The 24635-nt window shown below is 37.6% G+C and overlaps 2 protein-coding genes across 4 annotated transcripts; both read right to left on the bottom strand.

The window, feature by feature from the left end:
• Positions 1 to 479: 479 nt before the first annotated feature.
• Positions 480 to 5578, bottom strand: LOC123867747. Of its 2 annotated transcripts, none has more exons than XM_045909976.1 (7): positions 5486 to 5578; positions 4905 to 4918; positions 4274 to 4391; positions 3639 to 3769; positions 3346 to 3465; positions 2603 to 2706; positions 480 to 769 (listed from the first exon to the last, which is right to left on the bottom strand). In XM_045909976.1, exons 1-7 carry the CDS (start codon positions 5514 to 5516, stop codon positions 595 to 597), a joined length of 693 nt encoding a protein of 230 aa, XP_045765932.1. In that variant the 5' UTR covers positions 5517 to 5578; the 3' UTR covers positions 480 to 594. The 2 variants fall into 2 exon arrangements, with proteins under 2 accessions (XP_045765932.1, XP_045765931.1); XM_045909975.1 differs by having other exon boundaries at positions 3639 to 3778.
• A 6114-nt stretch (positions 5579 to 11692) lies between these two features.
• LOC123867746 (protein spaetzle-like) lies at positions 11693 to 23976 on the bottom strand. Of its 2 annotated transcripts, none has more exons than XM_045909974.1 (6): positions 23753 to 23976; positions 17438 to 17522; positions 13977 to 14122; positions 12980 to 13093; positions 12436 to 12536; positions 11693 to 11929 (listed from the first exon to the last, which is right to left on the bottom strand). In XM_045909974.1, the coding sequence occupies exons 1-6, from the start codon at positions 23789 to 23791 to the stop codon at positions 11758 to 11760; spliced, it is 657 nt and encodes a 218-aa protein (XP_045765930.1). In that variant the 5' UTR covers positions 23792 to 23976; the 3' UTR covers positions 11693 to 11757. The 2 variants fall into 2 exon arrangements, with proteins under 2 accessions (XP_045765930.1, XP_045765929.1); XM_045909973.1 differs by having other exon boundaries at positions 17387 to 17522.
• Positions 23977 to 24635: the final 659 nt, after the last annotated feature.

Consider the following 24635-nt stretch of genomic DNA (forward strand, 5'->3'; position numbering starts at 1 on the left):
CAAATGTCTCTTGTTTCGTCTGGTGGGAGGCTTCGGCTGTGGCTAGTTACTACCTTAAAGTGATGCATTACCGCGTCATTTTTACTGTCGCTATAACAACAAATCCATACTTCCATACTATACTTATTACTTATATTATAAATGCGAAAGTGTGTCTGTCTGTCTGTCTGCTACCTTTTCAGGGCCCAACAGTTTAACCGATTCGACGAAATTTGGTACAGAGTTAGCTTATACCTCGGGGAAGGACATAGGCTACTTTTTATCCCGGAAAATCAAAGAGTTCCCACAGGATTCCTAAAGAGTCATTCGCTCAACCGATTTGTATGAAATTTGGTACCGAGGTAGCTTGCATCCATGTTATTGACATAGACAATTTTTTATCCCGGAAAACCAAATAGTTCCCACGGGATCTTCAAAAACCTACATCCGCGCGGACGAAGTCGCAGGCATCCTCTAGTAATGTAATAAAAACTTCAAAATGGCTAAATAAAAATCTTTATTTCTTGCAAAAGATAGCACCCGCATGATGACCATCTAGTGCGATATAAAATGCACAGTTCAATGTTTAACTTTGAGTCGCGTGGTAATGAATCCTTATGATAATCGTATTGCAACACAGGCACAGCAGCTGGGTACGTCAAATAGTGTTTTAATCACTCCATTCTCATTGAGCCCATACATCACTCTCTTCATAAATTTCTGGACACACGCCCCGCGGTAAAATGGCTTCGAGAAGTATGCCATCTTGGAACAATCCGGATATTTGGGCCTGTAAAAATATCTCGGTATGTAGTATCTGAGTATTAGGTATACCAATCGTAATTCAAATTCAAAATATTTTTATTCAATTAAACTTTTAAAATTGCTTTTGAATCGTCAAAATAATCTACCACTGGTTTGGAATGCCGTTCCTACCGAGAAGAACCAGCAAGAAACTCGGCGGTTGCTCTTTTCAAGTATTCAATTTACAATAATATACCATACTGTGTACAAGCAATTGCAGCGCCGTGTATTGCTGGAGCGAGTCTAATCCAAGCTGTTTTGTCATTTACATAATCTTCGATTGTATAATAAGCTTTTTACAGGGGCATACTTTTAATAGATTTTTTAAACTTGTGTAAAGGCAAGTCTAAAATTGATTGTGGGATTTTATTATGAAATGTTACACTCATTCTTACAATTAATGACTTTCCCACTTCCCTGAGGCGGAGCGTAGGATATGCGAGCCTATTACGGTTTCTAGTTTGCCGGTCGTGGAAATCTACAATTTTTTTTGTAACTAAGAATGTTTGTTATACAAAAATTATATTAGTGTAAATATATTGAGGTCGGTTACTCGGTCGTATATTACGACGTACATATATCGTATCGTATCGTATATTACGACGATTATAATACGACCGAGTAACCGACTTAGGTCAGCGGGTTGCGAAGCTGAAGCGGCAATGGAAAGGGCATATAGGTTGAAAAACCGATAGACGTTAGGGTTCAAGGCGATGGAATGGGGACCTTATACCGGAAAGCACATCTTTAAAACAAGAGTGAATAGGCACCTTCAGATAGGTAAACGCGTCCCATCTTAGACCACATCATCACTTTCCATCAAGTGTGATTGTGGTCAAGCGCTTGCCTATTAGTCAATAAAAAAAGAAGCGCAGCGTTAGAGACCCCCCATAATGTACATGTATACGTCTGTATTATTCAAAGTCACAGTACCTTTTGTCACCATAAGGAAGTGTATTTTAGGACTCCGGCAACTTCGGAGATTGACAGGATTTAATTACCTATTACTAATACCGGAACACCGGCCTGGCAACATACAGGTGGGGGAATGGTAGGGCTGAGCATGGCTGAGGTCTGAGCGAAGCGAATTGAGCGGGGCAAGGACAACGATCGAAGGATAAACATCGATGCTTCTCGCTCGCGTGACAAAAAACCGCGGGCATCGCCAAGGTCTGCACCCCTACATAATCGAGATCCCACGAATTCGTACCAAGCGATTTGCTTCCTCGTTTCTAATATGCTCTGTTAGAATATGGAATGCCCTTCTGATTTTCCCGCTAGCTACAATATTGAAACCTTCAAAAGATTTGGAAGCTTCTGGGCAGGCGCGCTCCACCTTATGCTATACATCATCTCCTGTTTCGTGTGATTGCATCTAAGCGCAAGCCTATTAATAGTTTAAACAAGTGTAAATTAAAAATTTTCAACACCCCCGACAAATCATTTTCAAATAAATAATTATGTATATCTAGGCAACGTCCATCTTGACAGCTTGACATTTGTCAATTGACACTTGAATATTATGAACCTAAGGGTTATCTAACCTTCTTTTCTACAAGAAAACTAGAAAATAGCTGATAACTTTTAAACGGCTGAACCAATTTTTTTGGATTATAGCTAAGAACACTCTCGATCAAGCCACCTTTCAAACAAAAAAAAGTAAATTAAAATCGGTTCATTCGTTTAGGCGCTACGATGCCACAGACAGATACACAGATACACAGATACACAGACACACAGATACACAGATACACACGTCAAACTTATAACACCCCTCTTTTTGGGTCGGGGGTTAAAAAAGTCTCAAAATAACCCTTACTCGCACTGCTCTCCAATAAAGTTCTGAGTCGTGCCTGCGCCCGCAGAGTTCAATATCAATTGCCACGTATTGCTGGCGTCTCGTGCCGCTTGCGGGATATATAACTAAAACATAAGCATAAGATTTTAATCTAAATATATTAAAAAAAATCGGCCAAGTGCGAGTCTAACTCGCGCACCGAGGGTTCCGTAATCGGGTAATTTTTCCGACATTTTGCACGATAAATCAAAAACTATTATGCATAATGTACAGGTAAAGCCCTTTCATATGATACACCACTTGGTATGGCTATCTTACTTTGAGAATTGAAATGATGTAACCTCAAATTCACGGTTTTCGGATTTATTCCTTTATATTTGTGCTATGAGACCTAACTACCTGCCAAATTTTATTGATTCTAGGTCAACGAGAAGTACCCTATAGGTTTTCTTGACAGACACGACGGACGGTCGGGCAGACAGACAGACAACAAAGGGATCTTATAAGGGTTCCGTTTTTTCTTTTGAGGAACGGAACCCTAAAAAAGTTACAGGAAGGATTTATCAACCTACTGAACGGATCGGGAAGATTTGGCACTTAGATAGACCTATTATGAGGTAGACATTCGCTAAGACCCATTGTAAGGTAAGAGGTCTACATTGCCTGAGGATGTAATTAAGATGTGTTCTGGGCATTTGTGTGGTGCCATGTGGTTGCATATTGCTGGGGGGGGGGGGGGGGGGGGGGGGGTTAGGTCTAAGTACCTTAGATTTGCTTTTGCAGAGATCTTCTTCTTCTGGTATCCTTGACGACTCCTCAAAGAAATCTATGTAATCATCCCACTGCTTGACATCTTCATTAAATTTGATGTTTCGTTTTAAAAGCTGTAAAATATTAAAGCTTTGTTGAAAATTGTAAATACATATTTATGTTATTTTATCTGGATTTGTTGGATTTTCAAGGCATTTTTTTTAAATTATTTACTGTTACACCCTTAATTGATCATTACTTTTAAAATTATCTTTTTTTTTCGGTAGGTACTTAGGTAGGCACTCACTTTTTTAATTATCCTCATAACCAATCGATGTGGGTAGTTGGGGAGATGTTCACAAATTCCTAGTTCTTCACACTTTTCCGGGATGATGAGAGTAAAGTTTTTAAAAAGCTTAGTTGAAAGCAATACTTCATCTGAAAAAACTATAAACGTATTATTCATCATCATCAACCCATAGCCGGCCCACTACTGAGAACGGGGTCTCCTCTCAAATTTTTTTTATTAAAAAAAAAAAAGAATATTGGCCATATTATAATTCTTAGTGAGAATAAAGTTCTTTAACCATATATTAGTCATGACTAATATTCCCCTTTCCCCTCCAACTAAGCCTAAAGCTTGTGCTAGGAGTGGGTACGACAATAGTGCAACGGGTGGGGTTTGAACCGCCGACCTTTCGGATTTCAGCCCACTCCTTAACCGTTGAGCTATTGAGGCTATAATGCAGCGGCTCGATTGCGGTAGATTGACAGCTACAATATCACGATCGCAATTACCTCCTATTGGCTACAAAGCATTGTTGCAATAAGAATAACATTTTAACCAATAACAACAATTGCGATTGTAATAATCATTCATGCAGGTTTTACGGAATCGAACTACGAATTAGCAGACTTCACACAATAATTAGTAGTACCTACTTTGAATAAATGATTTTGAGTTTTGAGACTGAGTTTTATTTCTATGCGGTGAGTTTGTTTCCAAAGCAGATTTCTGCACTGGAAACGTTACTTTAGCTTCATAGCACTGCGCTGTCATCTGAAAATTAATAGACCAATTTTTCGATCGTAATTTTCGCAAGTATTGAGATCATGATCATCAACCGATAGACGTCCACTGCTGGACATACGAGCAGGTCTCTTGTAGGGACTTCCACATGCCACGGTCTTGCGCCTCTGAATCCAGTAGTTCCCTGTGATTTGCCTGATATCGTCCGTCCACTTTGTGGTCTTCGAATGCTGCGCTTTCTGGTTGCCATTCCGGCACCTTGGGACCCAAATACTTATCGGTTTTTCGAACTATGTGCCCTGCCTACTGCCAATTCAGCTTCGCAACCCGTTATGCTATATCAGTTACTCTGTTTCTCCTTAGGATCTTCTCATTTCTAGTACCTCCTAGTACTTATTGCTCTCTCATCCCTCGCTGAGTGACTCTAAACTTTCTTATAAGGCCCGTAGTTAGCGGACCTTTTTGACCGATATTGTCTCGGAAACGTCTAGGTTTTCACATAACTATTTTGAAAAATCATTAATAAGTATTTCAAATACTTACCAGTAAAATCAATATATATTATCTTTATTTATTTAAGCAACAAAGGCCCACAATATTATGTTAGTAAACATCTTAACCTATGTTAGTAACTAAATTATAATGTAATGTATGTTAGTAAGATACTTATTCTATGTTAGTTAATATAATTAATATACTTATTAACTAATGCAGACATCCAGTGCGCTTTGAGAGCGCTGTCCTGTCTGTCTGCTATCACCTTCAGGATAATGTTGGGACTTCTCTCTAGCCTGCTTTTAATTGAGGCGATCCGTTTCCGCATTATTGCGAAGAAACCGTCTACACGGTTCTCCGCAAACATACCGGACGCGCTACAGTATCGAGGCAGTCCCAACATTATTCTGAAGATGTTATTATACTGGACTCGGAGAGCGTTTATAGTTTTTTGGGTATAGTCAACCCACAGACTGCACGTGTAGAAGCTCTGACAAAAGGACTTGAACAAAGTGACCTTAACTTCTTTTGTGCAACGTGCAAATCTGCGAGCTATCATATTCCCTCTAACCGCCAACGCCCTCCGTTCCCTATCTATGTCACAGTTATCTTTCATGTCTGCTGTAATAACATCACAATATATTTTTGAAACTGTAACATTTTGTAGGTAGGTACATGTGTCCTAGTCGGACAATCCTGTTAAAATGTTTGAACCTACTAGTTATGAGCATTGAGCAACGTTATACGATTATATTATGTTGTAGTTTATATACTTTATGGAAAACCTTATGATAAATTAGCGAGGGCCTGTATGTGCGTTGCATTAAGTGAGAGTTTTATTACAAAAGCTACCTAGCTGTAAGATCCGGCTCGAAGGACCTTTTTTCACAATATCTTATGAATCTAACAACTGATTGATAGGCAACGCATAAGTACACAACGGTACATATATACATATGTATGTATGTATATAATTTATTGCACCACAAAATACAAATAACAGGTTCCAAAAAAGAAAACTTAAAATATAGGTACAAAAAGGCGGTCTTATTGCTTATCTTAACGATAGAGAGAAAACGAACAAATGAACAGTGGGAGGTAGTGTATATAATAAACCTTAATACTGATAGCTAAATAAACTAAACCAGATAATAAACATAACTGAAAAAATATATATAGTACAAGACTACTCAGACGGTTCGGTAGATCTAGAAACATGAAATTTTGCCCAGTTTCTTATACATATAGCGTAGGTGAGCACTGCAGATGGCACTGATAATTAACTAACTGGCGCTGGCCATAGACGATCAACTTTACTGCCAAGCTGTGCTATCAAGTTGCAGAGGATTTGAAGTGGCAGTGGAAGTGTCTTCATACCGTGTCAACGTAGCTTCGAGTCCCCTGCAACAGCTGTTATAGGTACTTGATCATGTATGACCATATAAATGATTGCCATGTAGCGTAAGAAAGAACTTTTGTAAATATATCCATAAGGGTCAACTCATATTGATGAAGCACATTAGTTATTCATAGCATATTGACTCCATGTAGGTTACCACTTAAAGCACAAAGTACCGAGAAAAAAAATGCGCTTGCGCACATTCTCGCGTTATTAAAAAAAATTAATTAATTAAGTATATAAATATTTTTAAGTTTAATGGGGGATTATGGGATGGACACACGCCTAGTATAATATTTTTTCGTTGTTGTGATAACAGTTAATAGGGAAAGCAGCATGACTCCACTAGTAAAAAACAACCATGACGGCAGGTCATTATAACTATTATCAATTATTTATTTCATTGATAAGAAAAATAATACTGTTTAATTGTTTCGGGCCATAAAGATCATAGCTCATTAGACTTTAGAGGCACTCGGCACCCGACCTGCACCGCCCGCCTTGTACGGTTGGTATTTTATATCTGGACTTCTATATACATCTATATCAACTCCGAAACGTCAGCGGATCCCACATATCAGTAGGTAAGTCTAAGTTACTGGTTTGTAGCGGATCACTTTGCTCAATGACGCTGATGTAGTGAGCGTATGCCCATAAAAGTCCATATTACCTATATAGAAAATTATCCGCCCGAGGCAGGCGGTACAAGACGGGTGCCGAATGCTACTAATGAGCCATGACCTTAATTCTACAAGTATTTACCTGATGTGCGTAATACAATTTATTAATGAGAACAAATAGGAATAATATAAATAACCATCGGATTTGAACCGTAACAAAATAAAAAAAAAGCCTTGATTGGCTTTTTATTTCTAGGTTGCTTTTAGGAACAATATCCATATCTCTCTCATCCGAAACTTGTGGCTGAAATCATTAGGACCGCTTAGGTCCTAATACTAAGGTACAGTTGCATGGTAGAAGGTTAAAGTTATGTTACGGTTACGGTTTTTTTTTCCTCTCTCGTCTGGCTTTACAAAGATTAAACAATGTCAAGTTTGTAGTTATTCGTAACAAGTTAGTTACACTATACAAGTATGGACCCCGTCTGTGCCGGCGCTCGCCGACATACGCACGGCACCCCCTTAGACCGCTTTTCAGTCAGTTTTAACAAAAAAAAAAAAAACACTCCAAAAAGGCAGAGCACGCCAGCTAACACCAACAAAGACGAAGTCCACGGTTACGGTTATACTTTGACGTCAATAAAACCAAAATGGGTTGCGTTGCAAAAGTTAGGATTAGCTAACTGTGGGCAAAAATTTTACATTTACCATTTAGGAATCATGGATGCTTATGGTTTCCAGATTATTTTTTTTCCGCGACTTCTGAATCCCCGTGGATTTTAAAAATCCTTTGATTTTTTGGGACAAAAATAAGCTTATGTCCGTGTCTCCTTATATCACAAGCGATGTACATTTTTTATCTACTTTAAAATCGGAGAAGTGGACGGGCCGAGAAACAGATAGACTGCCAGATACATTTTCACATTTACAGGAAAGAAAGCGATCGAAATAAGCCCCATCCGAATTTCAATTCGAATGGATGGATGCTACCCTCAGCGTAGAAACCGACAGGACACCATTAGCTCCACTTTCCTGGATTAAAGGCCGATTCACACCAATTGCGTACTCGTGACACGTGCGTAGTGATGCGCGTAAACCCCTAACACACCGGGTCACGCACACGTCCACGCTTTACGCAAGCGGTGTGCCGTGTTTCATACAGTTCCATACATTACAACGCAATGGTACGCGCTACGTCTACGCTTACGCAACGATTACAACGACGACGCTGTGTGAACGAGCTATTACGGTGACGGGACCAGCGATAAGATTAACAGGAACCGTCAGGAGATGATCTGCAGCCTTCAAGCAATCCCCCTTCCCCTCTCCCATCCTCAGGCACCATCACAGCATTTCCGTCAAGCCACAGCCCGCGTCAGCCGCGGCTCGTAGTCTCAACCATAGATAAGAATACACTAATACCTGCTACCACTGCTACTCAACCGCAACGCGCAGCGAGCCGAGTCCCTATGAAAAAAACCGGCCAAGTGCGAGACAGACTCGCGCACTGAGGGTTCCGTACTCGGGTAATTTTTCCAACATTTTGCACGATAAATCAAAAAATATTATACATAAAAATAAATAAAAATCTGTTTTAGAATGTGCAGGTAAAGCCCTTTCATATGATACCCCACTTGGTATAGTTATCTTACTTTGAAAATTAAAACACATTTTAATTTTTTTTTAATAATGTAACCACAAATTCGGCGTTTTCAGATTTATTCCTGTACTTGTGATATAAGACCTACCTACCTGCCAAATTTCATGATTCTAGGTCAACGGGAAGTACCCTGTAGGTTTGTTGACGGACAGGCAGACAACAAAGTGATCCTATAAGTTCCGTTTTTCCTTTTGAGGTACGGAACCCTAAAAAGACCCAGAATGGGTTCGAAACTAGTCGGATTTACATCGACTAAATACGTGTGTATAGCCGGTTCCATTTTAAGTTTAAAATACTTAAAATGGAACCGGAAATCACTTACGATAGTTTAAACATTAAAAAAGGGGCTTACAAATAAATTAACAAGAAGATAGCGGGAAGTGGGTGGATGAGGAAGGCGGAGAAGCGTGTGTGGTGACGCGCTCTTGGGAAGGCCTATGTCCAGCTGTGGACGCAAATAGGCTGATTCATCATCATCGCGTGCCTTCTTCGAAACGAAGGTTGTCGATCATCTTTCGAAAAGCTTCTCTATTTAAGAGGGCTCTCTCCTCATTTGAATATTAAGCAACCAAAGTCCATAAAATTTTGCAGACATATTCTAGAAACTAATATCTATGTCTGTGGTTTTCCAGATTTCTGTTAAAATATTCGGTTTCAAAGTTACGCGGTCTTAAAAATTTTCATACAAATCTTTGAGCCCCTGTAATTTTAAAACTACATCCCACCAAAAACATTTCATGTAAAATGTTGCCAAGACTCACAAGTTCATAATGCTTTCACTGTTAAAAAGTTATGAGATCTCTAGTAGAGCCAAGCCCCTAGCTGAGCTTAGAATTGTGCTGGCCATGGGACCTATCCCAAGTCCAAAGTATATAGCTCTTAAATGCTCTTGAGTATATCTCATTTATAACAATAAAGAACAAATAACTCTACTTACAAGCTCTGATTTTACAAACCCTAAATCTTGGTTAAAAAAGGACGGCTTGGCCGTTTAATGTTCGTGGTACTTTTATCTGATATGACATTTAAGCCCGGAATAGCTTGTGCGACAATCATGAAGTATAATAAAAATTAGTAATTGTCGAACAAACTATTCCTTATGACCTTAATATAATATGTTATGTCATGTAATAGTTTCACGAACATTAAACGGCCAAGCCGTACTTTTTTAACCAAGATTTAGGGTTTGTAAAATCAGAACTTGTAAGTAGAGTTATTTGTTCTTTATTGTTATAAATGAGATATACTCAAGAGCATTTAAGAGCTATATACTTTGGACTTGGGATAGGTCCCATGGCCAGCACAATTCTAAGCTCAGCTAGGGGCTTGGCTCTACTAGAGATCTCATAACTTTTTAACAGTGAAAGCATTATGAACTTGTGAGTCTTGGCAACATTTTACATGAAATGTTTTTGGTGGGATTTCATTTCTTTTTGGCAGGTGCCCTAGATTTTTTTTTTGGATCTATTTTTTGTAGGTACCTACATCATTTTCATGGCCCCCTCTCTATTGTTACCTCTTTTTTTAAAAGCTTTTATTCCACTTGCAATGTATGTAACTATGTTTTTTTGGGTGGAATCTTGCAACTCAATTTTAAAGCAGATACATATATCAGATTTCAGTCTTTTAGGACTTCAGGAAACACATTTTTTAAATGTACAGACTGGGAAAAGTTTATTTTCCTGTTGTTTGAATGAAATCCCTAGCCTACATACCAAATTTCAGTCTTCTAGGACTTAGGGAAGTACTTTAGAACTTTTGACTAGAGGGGTTTTGAATGGCAATAAATCTGAAACCATAACAGGTAGACAATTGATACTTGGTACGTTTGATAAGTCTGTCAAGGACATATTATTCTGAAAATATCAGCATTCTAGCGATAGACTTTACAAATAATTTGCTTCCCCCATACGTGGGAGTGGAGGGGGAAAATTTCGAATTTCTTAATTTTTCTGTAGTTTGTATGCAATTTCTAGTGTACACACCAAATTTCAGTCTTTTAGGACTTCGGGAAGTACCCTAGAATTACAGACTAGAAGTTTTGACTGTCAATAAATCTGAAACTATAAAGGCTAGACAATTGATACTCAATGCGTTTAATAAATCTGCCCAGGACATCTTATCCTGAAAATATCAGCATTCTAGCGACAGAATTTACTGATTTGCTTCACCCATAAGAGGCGTAGAGGGGGGGCATTTCCAATTTCTTAATTTTCCTGTAGTTTGTAGTCAATTTCTAGTCTACATACCAAATTTCAGTCTTCTAGGACTTCGGGAAGTACCTTAGAGGTTTTGAGTAGAGGTTTTGATGATCATCAGTGAGGGACGAAATCGGCGTATTTTAGGTATCAATAAATCTGTAACCATAAAAGCTAGATATTTGATACTTGGTATATTTGGTAAATTTGCTGAGGACACCTTATACTGAAAATTTCAGCTTTCTAGCGTCTTCCAGACCGAAGTTATGACGGGTCGAAAATACGGCGAAACACTTCGAGAAAAAGGTACGTAGCGCCCCGGCCGCCGTTTGGCTCGTCTTGGCGGGGGCACTGCCGTGCCCCCTGATATTTTTAGAAAAATCTAAAACACCACAGACACAGATATTAGTTTCTAGAATATGTCTGCAAAATTTCATGGACTTTGGTTGCTTAATATTCAAATGAAATTGGAACTACGATTGTATGAAACGAGTGACGGAGAGAGCCCTGTTAAAGCTGCCTCTTTCAACTTCGGGTAACTAAGCCCTGTTCACCCCCTTATATCGTCCAACCATTTGCGTCTTTGGCGACCTTGAGCTCTTTTGCCTGCAATTCTCCCTTCCAACACTAATCTTGGGAATGAGAATTGTCCTCCTCTTTGTAAATGCCCAAAGAAAGCGAGCTTCCTTCGCATGATGGTGGACATGAGTTCTCTCTCTTTGTGGACCAATTCAGTACGTTAATGAGGTGTAAAGCTGTTCCAGGTTATCTTGAGCATTTTCCTGTAAATCTACATTTCGAAAGCTTGCAGGCGGTTACTTGCTTCCTTTTTGAGAATCCAAGTTTCACAACCGTACAAGAGGGTGAACCAGACATAGCACTTTACAAGGCGGCATCTCAGCTCAAGCAGTAATTTGGTGCTGCAGAGAGGAGGAAACAGGCTGATTGATTGAAACGAATTCTTTAACGTAATTTATTATATTACATATACAATATGATACAAAGTTGGCACTCGTTGCCCAAGTCACGTCTGTCTGGCGATGCAGGAGCAGCAGCTGGGCACTTGGAACGCCTTCTCGACCACTACTTTCTGGTCGTTAATAGCTAACATATTTCTTAACATAAATTTTTGGACACATCTCGCCTTGTATCCATTCTGAAAGTACGCTATTGATGAGCACGGTGATTCTTTGGCCCTGAAAATAATTAAAATCATTTGTTCATATCACATTAGTATTACAAAGGTGCATGTTGGATGTGTGTATGTTTGTTACTCCTTCACGCCACAATGACTGAACTCTTTGGCTGTTTAAAATGGAGATAGCTTATACCTTGACTCAATACATAGGCTATGTTTTATCCCAGAAAATAGTTCCAACGCGATTTTTAAAAAATCCTATATCCACGTGGATGAAGTCGCGGATATAGGTTTTTAGGAAGAACTAGATTATATTTAGTAACTTCCAAAACTTGGCAAAATTTCGCTGCGGTTCAGTTTAATATTAATTTTAGTGGAGTTAAATACACTTTTCCGTGATAACTTCCGGATAAAAAGCATAAGTACTATTATAGTATAATTAACAGTCTTAATTTTTTTTATTTATTCTCAGACTGTATCGTGATCTCTTAGATATACTGCCAGCAGTCAAGGGCTGGTCAATGGTTATGTTATAATATGTATGAAGCCAATAATTTAACTTACTTGCATATTTCAACTCGAAACGTTTGCTGAGGCTTCTTCTTGTCATTGACTATCACATGCCACTCCATATTACTATCTTGCGCTGCCCGCGGGGCATACAACTGGAATACAGAACAAAATAATTCTTTGAATAAAATATGGTCAATAAAAGTTAAAGCCTAAGGCCCGCTTCCCACCTAAGTGGAGCGGAGAGGAGATGTGTCCAGCGATCAGAAAAATTACTATGCATTCTTTGAATATTTATACCTATACATTTTATTTCTCAGAATATAAGTAAGTTCTGGCAGTCCTGGGCTATTGCTATAATACCTACTTTACGTTGTCAGACAGTTGATTGCAAAAACAATGCAAAATTGTGCCTCTCTATCTGTTTGTTATCTGGGCTTATCTCAACAAAGGTTAAATAGTTATTTCTCTTCTGACTGGTTCTCACAACGCTCAGCATTTTATTATAGAATCCTTCGCTTCGTTCTAAATCAAAAAAACGCCCTTGAAGAACAAAATATCGCGTTGCCTCATGTAACACAAATAACTATTAAATTACCTTCTCTACCGTGTCACAGAGTTCAATGTTATCATCCTCGGGGCCTATCCTTTGGGCTATTTGAGGAACTTCCAACATATCCTTGTTGAACCTCGTCCTGTTCTGTCTCACGAGCTGCAATATTACAAAACCAATAATTAATTATTTATTGATTATTAAAATAAATCAACGCCAATTTTGAATTTAATGTAGAGTTTGACTATTTTGAAATGACGCGCCCCACCACCGCAATTTACACATCTACTACACAAAATTATGTAGTCGGGCGCGTCATTTCAGAATAGACAAGCTCTACGAGATTATAAATTTTTAGGGTTCCGTACCTCAAAAGGAAAAACGGAACCCTTATAGGATCACTTTGTTGTCTGTCTGTCTGTCCGTCGTGTCTGTCAAGAAACCTATAGGATACTTCCCGATGACCTAGAATCATGAAATTTGGCAGGTAGGTCTTAAACCACAAGTACAGGAATAAATCTGAAAACCGCGAATTTTTGGTCACATCATTTAAAAAAAATTAAAATGTGTTTCAATTTTCAAAGTAACATAACTATACCAATTGGGGTATCATATGAAAGGGCTTTACCTGTACATTCTAAAACAGATTTTTATTTATTTTTATGCATAATAGTTTTTGATTTATCGTGCAAAATGTTGGAAAAAATACCCGAGTACGGAACCCTTAGGGCGCGAGTCTGACTCGCACTTGGCCGGTTTTTTGTAAATAAAAATATAAAGTAGGTATTTATCAAACAGTTCATTTAATCAAACAATTCATTTTATTTAAAAAAAATGTTATTCGTTGTTTTACTAATATTAACAGGATTAACAAATCAATTGTTTGTCAAATGATATTTTATGAAATGACAATTTGTCTGGTAATTTATTTTTAGACCCAGAAGTTTTATAACGATGAATAAATGATTCGTAATTTTGGCAAAATTTGTTTGTAGAATGAAACTTTGTTATTTGTTTTTGGTCACCATTATTATATACTCACTTCATGAATCAAGTTATCAACGAGTTCTTCGGGATAATTGGGGATGTCTTCGCAAATGCCGATTTCCTTGCATTCTTCAGGAATCACTGGCTTCTCAAAAACTTCAGGTTTCTGGTACTCTCCGGGAAACACGAACCTGTCCTCCACTGAAATAACATAATGAAGCTTAGAGCAATCACAACAAAAGAAGATGTTTTTTAAAGAATCTTCATAAGCTTTGCAAGAACCTCTTCAAGGCTTTCTACGAGCACTCTGATATCCCACCAAATTGGGACCCCAATGAAATAGACGTTGGCGTCCCAATTTGCTAGATAGCGTGCCAATTTTGACCTATATCACGCTTTACAGAAATAATTTGAAAAGATTTTTATCATACTGGTGTTCTTAAATTTTAGACGAACCCTTTACTTTGCAGAATGATATGCAAGTAACCACAAATAGAGTGGTACAACGTGACATACACCGCCCTTTCCACAATGCACTTTGCAAGTAGGTATCAGTGCATTATGGAGTCTTCATCTCCTGAGGGTGCTCCGGTATGCTCTGATTTTGGAGTGAAACGTACGTTGAGAGTGTTCCAGAAGATTTGTCTGATGTTTTGTGTTGGTACTATAATAAGTATTCAATTAAAATTCAAATTCAATATATTTTTATTCAATTAGACTTTTACAAGTACTTTTAAATCGTCAATAGCATCTACCACTGGTTCGGAATGTCTTGTATTGTATTGCTTGCTTTTCCTGAGTGGGTGGTACACATCATATCCTGTACGTTGTGCCATACAGATTTTCCTGTTTTGGCGGATTATGGAATTAAGCTTGTGGTTCTCCACATCACCAAAAAGGTAACATTTAGTCATCAGTTCGTGAGCACAACGTCCGGGTTGATATGATGACCCGAGCCATTGTTTCAAATGAGCTCAGAAAATTTATGTTTACATTAATTGCTCAAATCAGATTATAATGACCAAGATAAGTTTAAAATAGCAATGGAATAACAATGGAACATAAAGAACTCCGGCAAACTATGAACTTTTAGTTGGACAAGTTTCATTTAGTTGGTTGCTCAACACGCTCACGAAGGAGGTCCCGAATGAAGGGAGTGAAGCTGAATGAAGGAACAGTGAATTGACTCTTATGCAGGTTGATTTATTAACTCAGTGTCTAACACTGGATAATAGCCACTGAGCTCATTTGGCATTGCTTGGATCTACATTGCTGCTTCATTGATTGATATGAAAATAATTTTTCGTAGAAAATCTTCAATGGATTAAAAATAAATGTCAAATAAGCTCGGTGGCCATCATTCAGTGTAAGACACTGAGTTGGCGAATCAGTAGGCGGCTGTTATAGTCTATACAGAAAGAGTCTAGCAGGAATTCATGAAATCTCACAACTTTTGTGAATTTTATCAAATTAAGACATTAACTGTAATAATTCTGGATTTATCATATGGGTGTCTGTGTATCTGTATGTGGCATCGTTACTCCTAAACGAATGAACCGATTTTAATTATTTTTTTTGTTTGAAAGGTGGCTTGATCGAGAGTGTTCTTAGTTATAATCCAAGAAAATCGGTTCAGCCGTTTGAAAGTTATCAGCTCTTTTCTAGTTACTGTAACCTTCACTTGTCGGGGGTGTTATAAATTTTTAATTTACACTTGTATCTGTTTTTTTTTTTATTAAAGAATATTAGCAATTTTTGATCATGACTAACATTCCCCTTTCCCTTCCAACTAAGCGTAAAGCTTGTGCTAGAAGTGGGTACGAAAATAGTACAACGGCTGGGGTTGTAACCGCCGTCCTTTCGGAATTCAGTCCACTGCTATAACCGTTGAGCTATCGAGGCTCTAATCGAGGCTCGAGGCTGTTTGTAAGTAATGTTTACATTTGTTTTTCTATATATAAGGTTTAGTCCTAGAATAGCTACAAGGTATATGTGTTAGGTAAATAGTCGTAGAGACCTACTGCGCATGCGAGTTAAAATATTCTGTTCCCACGCCATTATTGGCAGGTACCTACCTACCTATTACAACTCAGTTATTATATAATTGCCCAGTACAAATTGGTCTCTGAGCAATTTAAACGTTTTTATGTTGTACACGGTATTCTCAACTGGATTCCCTCAAATAGTTCTGGTTTATGAAAATCCAGCACTAAAGTTTTAAAGTTAGTAGCTTTAAAGTTAAGTTAATTGTTACTGTTAGTTTGAGCTCCCAATGCCCGGCCTCTTAAGGTGCTTACTGCCCTGCGGGGTGATTCGCTAACTCAGTGTTCAACACTGAATGATAGCTACTGAGCTCATTTGACATTTATTTTTATCTATTGAAGGTTTCCTATAAAAAAATATTTTAGTATCACTCAGTGATGCAGCAATGTAGAGGCAACCAATGTCAAATGACACTGAGTTAGTAGGCGCAGCGAGGATATCCGCAACACTCAGTGTGCAACACTGCATGATAGCTACCAAACTCATTTGACATTGGTTGGTTCTAAATTGCTGCTTTACTGAGTGATATCAGATGATTTTTCGTAGAAAACCTTCAATAGATAAAAATAAATGTCTAGAAAGCACCGTAGCTATCATTAAGTGTTAGACACTGACTTAGTGAATCACCGTGCACGTTTGACGTCACCCCTAGTGCTCAATAACTTAATTATTGTCAGGATGCCGATTCAGGATCAAACCGAGAGATCACTCACTCTGGTTCACTCTGGTTGTATCTTTATAATTGTTATTTTAATACTCAAGTGCGCAATGTATAGTGACTTAGGCAAGTAGCGATGTAACGCTTGAAATCCAGCTATTACAACTTATATTATTAGCGAATGCTCCTATCAGTACGCACCCTTAACTTCTGAACTAATAATAATGAACAAACTCTTTATAGAACTTCGTCTGTGTTGGTGTTAGCTGGCGGGCGTGCTCTGCCTTTTTGGAGTGTTTTTTTTTGTTAAAACTGACTGGAAAGCGCTCTAAGGGGGTGCCGTGCGTGTGTCGGCGAGCGCCGGCACAGACGAGGTCCATACTTGTATAGTTTAACTAACTTGTTACAAATAACTACAAACTTCACATTGGCTAATCTTTGTAAAGCCAGACGAGAGAGAAAAAAAAAACCCAAATATAACTTTGTTCGTTAAAACTTCGGATTTTGTGGTATGTAAGCAAAGCAGTTTTTTATTGCGGAATTCTGATTGGTCAAAAAAACCGTTTTACAAATAGGTTATAAAAAACAAAAACCGGACGTTTTTATCGCCTAAACCGTAGGTTAGTTATTATATTGTTATTTTACGGTTATTAATTTTTATACGTACGTTTTTATAACAAATGGTTATTGGCGTATTATTAGTTATATTAATATTGTTAGTGTACATTTTGGACCCGTTGGCAGGGTTCTCGTCCAATACGAACCTCGTTTACTGACAAAAGGCTTCACAAGTCTATTCAGGATTTTGTACGAACCGTTGGACTTCTGGTTGGCGGCCCTCTCGCCCTCCCGCACCGACCTGCCCTCCGCCATCTCAGTCGCATGTGTCGATAACTGAAACTGAGAACAAAGCTCATTTTAATCCATCCATACTAATATTATAAATGCAAAAGTCTGTCTGTCTGTCTGTCTGCTATCTGTTCACGGTCCCACAGGTTAATCGATTCTGACGAAAGGTATAGAGTTTACTAGTTAGCTTATATCCCGGGGACGGACGCAGGCTACTTTTTATCACAAATGAAAATCAAAGAGTTCCCACGGGATTCCTAAAGACTATAATATAATTTGGTACCGAGGTAGCTCGCGTCCCTGTAGGCTTAACCCGGAAAATCAAACACTCATGGGATCTTTAAAAATCTAAATCCACGCGGACGAAGTCGCGGGCATCCTCTACTCTAAATATAATTATATAAAAGGAAAAGCTGACTGACTGGCCGACTGATCTAACAACGCGCAGCATAAACTACGGGACGGATCGGGCTGAAAGGTATTATGACGTAGACATTCGCTAAGAAAGGATTTTTGAAATTTCAACCTATGGAGGTAAATTAGAGGATTGAAAAAATCACGTCAACCCTTGCTCCAGTGGGTCTTTAAAATCCCGTGAGAGCTTTTCTTTGTACAGACCGTCCACCATTCAGATTTTGATTTGTGAAAATGTTTTCACGTTATCTATTATTATGGATCTGATTGGTTGACTCCTCTCCTCTCCGCTTAGGTGGGCATTGGGCCTTAGCAGCTAGCGAAGGCATTCATTCAAATAAAAATACATAAAAGTAACTGAAAACGATAAAACTGCCATTTAACCGCACGCTAACAACTGTTATCTTTAAAATTTATTGCTGGACGCAGTAAATGTCCACAAGTCGTAAATCTGATATTAATAATTGCGGCTGACATCATTCGCGCCCTTATCGCCCGTCGACAGAACAACCAGTGCTAATGAGTCAGTACTGTCAGTAAGTGTAACGACTAAGATCAAATAAATAAGTGAACTTTATAAGTAACTAGAGGATGCCCGCGACATCGTCCGCGTGAATTTAGGTTTTTTGAAATCCCGCGGGAACTCTTTGATTTTCCGGGATAAAAAGTAGCCTATGTGCTAATCCAGGATATTATCTATCTCCATTCTCAATTTCAGCCAAATCCGTCAAGTAGTTTTTGCGTGAAGGAGTAACAAACATACACACACACACACACACACATACAAACTTTCGCCTTTATAATATTAGTGTGACTAGAGGATGCCCGCGACTTGGTCCGCGTGGATTTAGGTTTTTAAAGATCCCGTGGGAACTGTTTGATTTTCCGGGATAAAATGCCTATGTCAATTACAGGGACGAAAGCTACCTCGGTACCAAACATACAGATCGGTTAAGCGGAAGGGTCCAGTTTAAGAAATTAGCTCTATAGTATCGACTAATTTGTGAGTTACAGTCGATACTAGAGCTAATTTCTTAAAGTGGACCCTTTCAAGTAAAGATTTTTATATAAATAGGTGGGGATGATACTGTTATTGTCGCATAATGCCATAAGACTACTTTGTCGTATTAGTTTACAAATTGTGAAAAACCAGATGAAATTTGAATTTCGCGGGGAGACCCGTCACATCCACCTTAAGCGGGAGTACCTTTTATAACTTTGTAACTGTCCGTGAAACTTTATAAAACGTTTTCCGTAAACAAGATAAAGTTCAAAAACCCAGTCAAGTGCGAATCGTACTCGCACACGACTACTTTCGTTCCATCATACAAGACATAACACTTTTAAATTTTTAATTTGGCGGCCAATTTGAAATTTTTATAGCAGCAATAGAAATGTACATTCTGTGAAAATTTTAACTCAACCCATTACGAGATACAGCCCGCTGACAGAATAGACGAATGGACGGACGGACAGCCGATGCTTGGTAATAATTCCGGTACGGAACCCAAAAAAAAAACCGGCCAAGTGCGAGTCAGACCCGCGCACTGAGATTTCCGTATTCGGGTATTTTTTCCAACATTTTGCACGATAAATCAAAAACTATTATGTATAAAAATAAATATAAATCTGTTTTAGAATGTACAGGTAAAGCCCTTTCATATTATGATACCCCACTGGGTATAGTTATCATACTTTGAAAATTGAAACACATTTTTTTTTAAATGATGTAACCACAAATTCGCGGTTTTCAGATTTATTCCTGTATTTGTGCTATAAGACCTACCTACCTGCCAAATTTCATGATTCTAGGACAACGGGAAGTACCCTATAGGTTTCTTGACAGACAGACAGACAGATAGACATCCTATAAGAAGTGATCCTACAAGGGTTCCGTTTTTCTTTTTGAGGTACTGAACCCTAAAAATGCCTAATAATATGACTTAATATTATAATAAAACGGTTTCACTATCACTGTTGCTCAAACGATAAAAGTAAAAGTAACGGATAACTTTCTTCCTTCAAATGACGTAACATGTTAGTTGTCTGTGCGGAATCGTTAGCCGAATAAGTGATAATTAATTATTAAAGCATTGAATTACTAAATTATTGTTAACAATTAAAATAAATAACTTTAACTAAGTATCAAAGTGTCATCGTGACTTTTCTAATTGTTATAGCTTAACGATTTTATTTTACTAAGATTTTATTTTATAATATTTTTCATTTTTGTTATTTCTTTTAGTTTTGTGAACATTTTTTTAAAAATAGGGTAAAATGAGACAAATAAATAAATGAGAATTATAAAAATGTGTTTCATTTTATATAGTTTATATACCCATGAAAATCAATAGATTCCCACGGGATTTTTAAAAACCTGTACCCACGGGAACGAAGTCGAGGGCATCAGCTAGTAAATGATAAAACACCAAGAAAATTCCTAAATGGCCGCCATGCGAATTTTAAAAAATTCAAAAGAAAATTATTTATTTTTTCCAAGTAATACGTCACAATGGCGCTTTGTGTTGCTCTGGTGTAAATGAAGCTTTAAAGCTTTTGTGCACTCATTCGTATTCGGCTCGTATTCGTTTTCGTAAAAAACAAGATTCGTAGTGGCCGTCATACAAAACGTATTCAATTCAATTCAATTATCTTTATTGCGAATTTGGGTCAGTTTACAGTACTCGTATTTTTTGAAAACAAATACGAACCGAATACGAATAACTGCACAAACGCCCTTACGGGTGCTGCGTCATAATAATGGGACTATCTATGGTAAAAACCCATCAACACCGATAAAATCTAATCACTGCATTAATTGTACTACCCATTGTTTTTCTGCGGTTTGATGATAATATTATTACTTGACTCTACATTTTTTGTCGATTCTTGACCGACAAAGATTCAAGATAAAAACTCTTGTTTACAAACGTAACTTAGAATAGTGTATTTTCTACCTACATACCTACTAGGATTGCCAATATTTTTTCGGCTAGTTATTGTAGTTTTATTTTGAACTAGCTGATGCCCGCAGCTTCGCCCGCGTGGATTGGTCAGATCCCCTGCAGCATCAGGATTGAGGAGTTGGACTCCAAATTTTTTATGAAACAATGTCGCAAAGTTCCTCTATCGATTAAAAAAGAAATGACGCAAATCGGTTCAGAAATCTCGGAGATTTCGGTGTACATAGGTAGAAAAACACAACTCCCTTTTTGAAAGTCGGTTAAAAAAGTAGCCTATTTTACGCCCTGGTCAATCCTCTACTTGCCTGTGAAAGTCCCGTCAAAATCGGTTCAGCCGTTCCAAAGATTAGCCTTTTCAAACAGACAGACAGACAGACAGACAGACAGACAGACAGACAAAAATTTTAAAAACGTGTGATTCAGTTATGGTATCGTTCAAATAACCATATGAGCTTAATATGAGGTGGTTATTTCGAAATTACAGACAGACACTCCAATTTTATTTATTAGTATAGATAAGCAAGACAAAATATAGGCCCTACTACCTACCTATGCTTCAATAAAAAAAAAGTTGAAAAAACTATAACCCGACTACGAAAAAATTAAACAACTTTAACCAGGTTTGGTACAAGTAAAATAAACTAAAAAGAAAGAAACAAGATAGGTAAGTAATTAGTGCTATCATAGTCTTGAGTAAGATAAGTCTTATGATGTGTTAGATATACCTGTTTATTTAGGTCTATTGAAGTCTTCTGGTAGTTTCACATTAATACCGTTATATAATTCAATTCAAATGCCGTTGATGACCAATTAATTCTGTAAGAAAGGTGACTTCAAACTTCTATTTTAACGCCTAAGGGGTTGGATTTTCAAAAATTCTTTCTTAGCGAATGTTAAGTCGTAATAGCTATCTGTATGTCCAAACCTGACCTGTCCAATACTGTGCGTTGTTAGATCAGTCCGTAAGACAGTCAGTTTGTCTTTTCCTTTTTATAGGCTGTAATTAGGACGCTAACAAATACAAAGATGGGTGATGGTATGTGTAGATTACTGATAACTAATAAGATACAACAAAGAAAACGCGAAAAATATAAAAAACCTGGTTCTTTAGACAGTTCGCAATGTATTGCAAATAAAACATCTGACTGACGCTAGTGGTCAACGAACGTTCTATAGATGCCACGGGGTCAATGCCGTGTCGCAGGCGGGCAATGACCCCGAGCTTTAGCTATGTACACTGCGGGTTTGGAAAATTATACTAAATCACTAAAACTCAAGTACTTATAAGGAAAATGGTTGGTATTGGATTTTGTTTAGGTAATAGCGCTAAGGGACACCCGGTATACTAAGATAGTAGCTATTATAGTTCGGTTGGCAACCCTACCTGCTACCGTCCAGCTATCTACCTTCCTACCTACCTTCTACTTACCTAATACCTACCAAAGGACTGATGATTATATTAATCCATACTAATATTATTAATGCAAAAGTGTGTCTGTCTGTCTGTCTAACTGCCTGTCTGTCTGCTACCTTTTCACAGCCCAACAGTTTAACCGATTTTAACGGGTACAGAGTTAGCTTATATCCCGGAAAATCAAACAGTTCCCACGGGATCCCTAAATCCACACGAACGAAGTCGCGGGCATCCTCTAGTATTATATATTATCAAGCTAACACGATTTCTAATATACGTTTATTAATTAAACTACTTATTATGCCACATTCATTAATAAGTACGAATGTTTAATAACACTAACCAGGTTTATGTACTTAGATACATAGGAATATAGGCAGCTACATAAATATTCAAATACCTTGTAATAACTTAATAAGTATTAAGTACTTAATTATTTCAAGGTAATAAAAAATTAAACAAGCATCAGCCAATATAATTTTAATTAGGTAGGTTTGCTTAATCAGTAGGTAGAGCCATTAAAAACCTCTTTTAATAAAAACTAGGTATCTAGTAGGTACCTATGAGTGACTGCTTTAGATACTTTGTACTTACATAGTTTGTACGCCCGACATAATAAATATTTATTGGACACTGTTAATAAGTAGGTATGGACATGTACCTATTTAACCTATTAATCAAATTAAATTTGAATTTCGCGGGCAGACCCGTCTCATGCACCTTAATGGTCGCTATGTACCTACCTACCTATTAGCAAGCCTATTAGCTGGACCTACCCAATATACTTAGTCCTTAATCTAACATACCTCCATTGTTAGCAACTGTCAAAATAAGTTTACTCAAATGACTCAACAATACTTATGTTTTAATTTAGATGCATTAACTATAACATTACAAGTGACGGTAGCGGCTCTTTAAGTTTCATCCATGTCTTGTTATCATAATCATCATCATCATCATCATCATCATCAGCCTGTGGACGTCCACTGCTGGACATAGGCCTTCCCTTGTTATCATAATACCAATTTCAAATGTCAAAGAAAATGAACAGCTGATCGATTCCGGAAATCTGCATCAATCATTAACACAATCGCAATCGATATGATTGGATTAATTTATGGTGTTCTTGTTGAAACAATGCATTGTAGCCATGGGTAAGCGAGCGTCAATCACTCAGAGGTGATTGCGATCGTGACATTGTCATTCTACCGCAATCGAGCACCTGGAGTTATCAAAAACTTGTCAGATAGAGCAGAGGCTCTACCGGTGTGCGTTGCACCTAAGATTTTCCCAACCCTATCGACCTTGCGTTTTCCCGGTGTCGGAACTCGGAATCAAACCAATGTCTATTAGAATAGTTATGCCAATATTTCAAAGTCATGGATATTCACTTATGGTCATAGAGTGGGTTTACACGTTCAACATTATAAGCAATCTGCTAGGTAATATTATAATCTAGACATACAAACAAATAGGTACCTAATACTTACCAGTGAAACCCAGAGAATGCAACGAAGAATGCAGGCCATATCTTATTGGTTTATTACCATATTCCGTCCACATATACACTTGAGTAATTCACGATATTAAAATCATTATCACACTCCACTTTTGTATCTATTTACATGCTTGAGACGTAAAATGGCGAAACTGAAGTCTTCAAAGAACACATGCGTTTAGTACTGCCGCAAAATGACAACTGGTAAAGTCGATAGTGACTATACCAAGCCGGTAAAGGCTAAATTGTATGCCATTAAAACTGACCAGTTTACCAAGACCTGTTCTTTTGATTATGATATATCCTTCAACGTCTTTGATGGAAGGGGTTAAAAGGGGCGGGGAGGCTCATTATATTTTGGATGTTGACATATTAATTACGATTGTTTCCCGATTCTCAAGTCCATTTGGTTGGGCAATTAAAATCGATGGTTCCTTATTTTTGAAGCCGAATATAGCGTTCATTAAAAAGTGATATATTATGTGCTGTACTTATGTTCAAATCCTATGTGACCTATAAGTTAATATGTCCCCGTGATAGGTCAAAGAGCGTTCACTTTATATTTATATTGCGACCATGTCGGAGCCTTGAGTTTTGAGTAAACAAAACTTGTTACCGAAATCTTATAGGTGTAGAGCTGAGGTTGTACAAAATATATTTTGTAAGTATATTTTTAAATTAAAGTTAAGATTCTTGTGCAGAAATATTGGTATGAGTTACGGTATTAGAAATATCTACCCTCATCAGTTATTTAATTGTGATAGAGATTATTTAAGCTATATAATATATAGATTGATACATTGCAAATAGGTTGCTTAGATAAATCATATGATCAGATCATAATCAATAAACAAAAAAAAATATGATAATAAAAA

This window comes from Maniola jurtina, chromosome 8 (genome assembly GCF_905333055.1).
Source record: "Maniola jurtina chromosome 8, ilManJurt1.1, whole genome shotgun sequence".
Classification (NCBI taxonomy): domain Eukaryota; kingdom Metazoa; phylum Arthropoda; class Insecta; order Lepidoptera; family Nymphalidae; genus Maniola; species Maniola jurtina.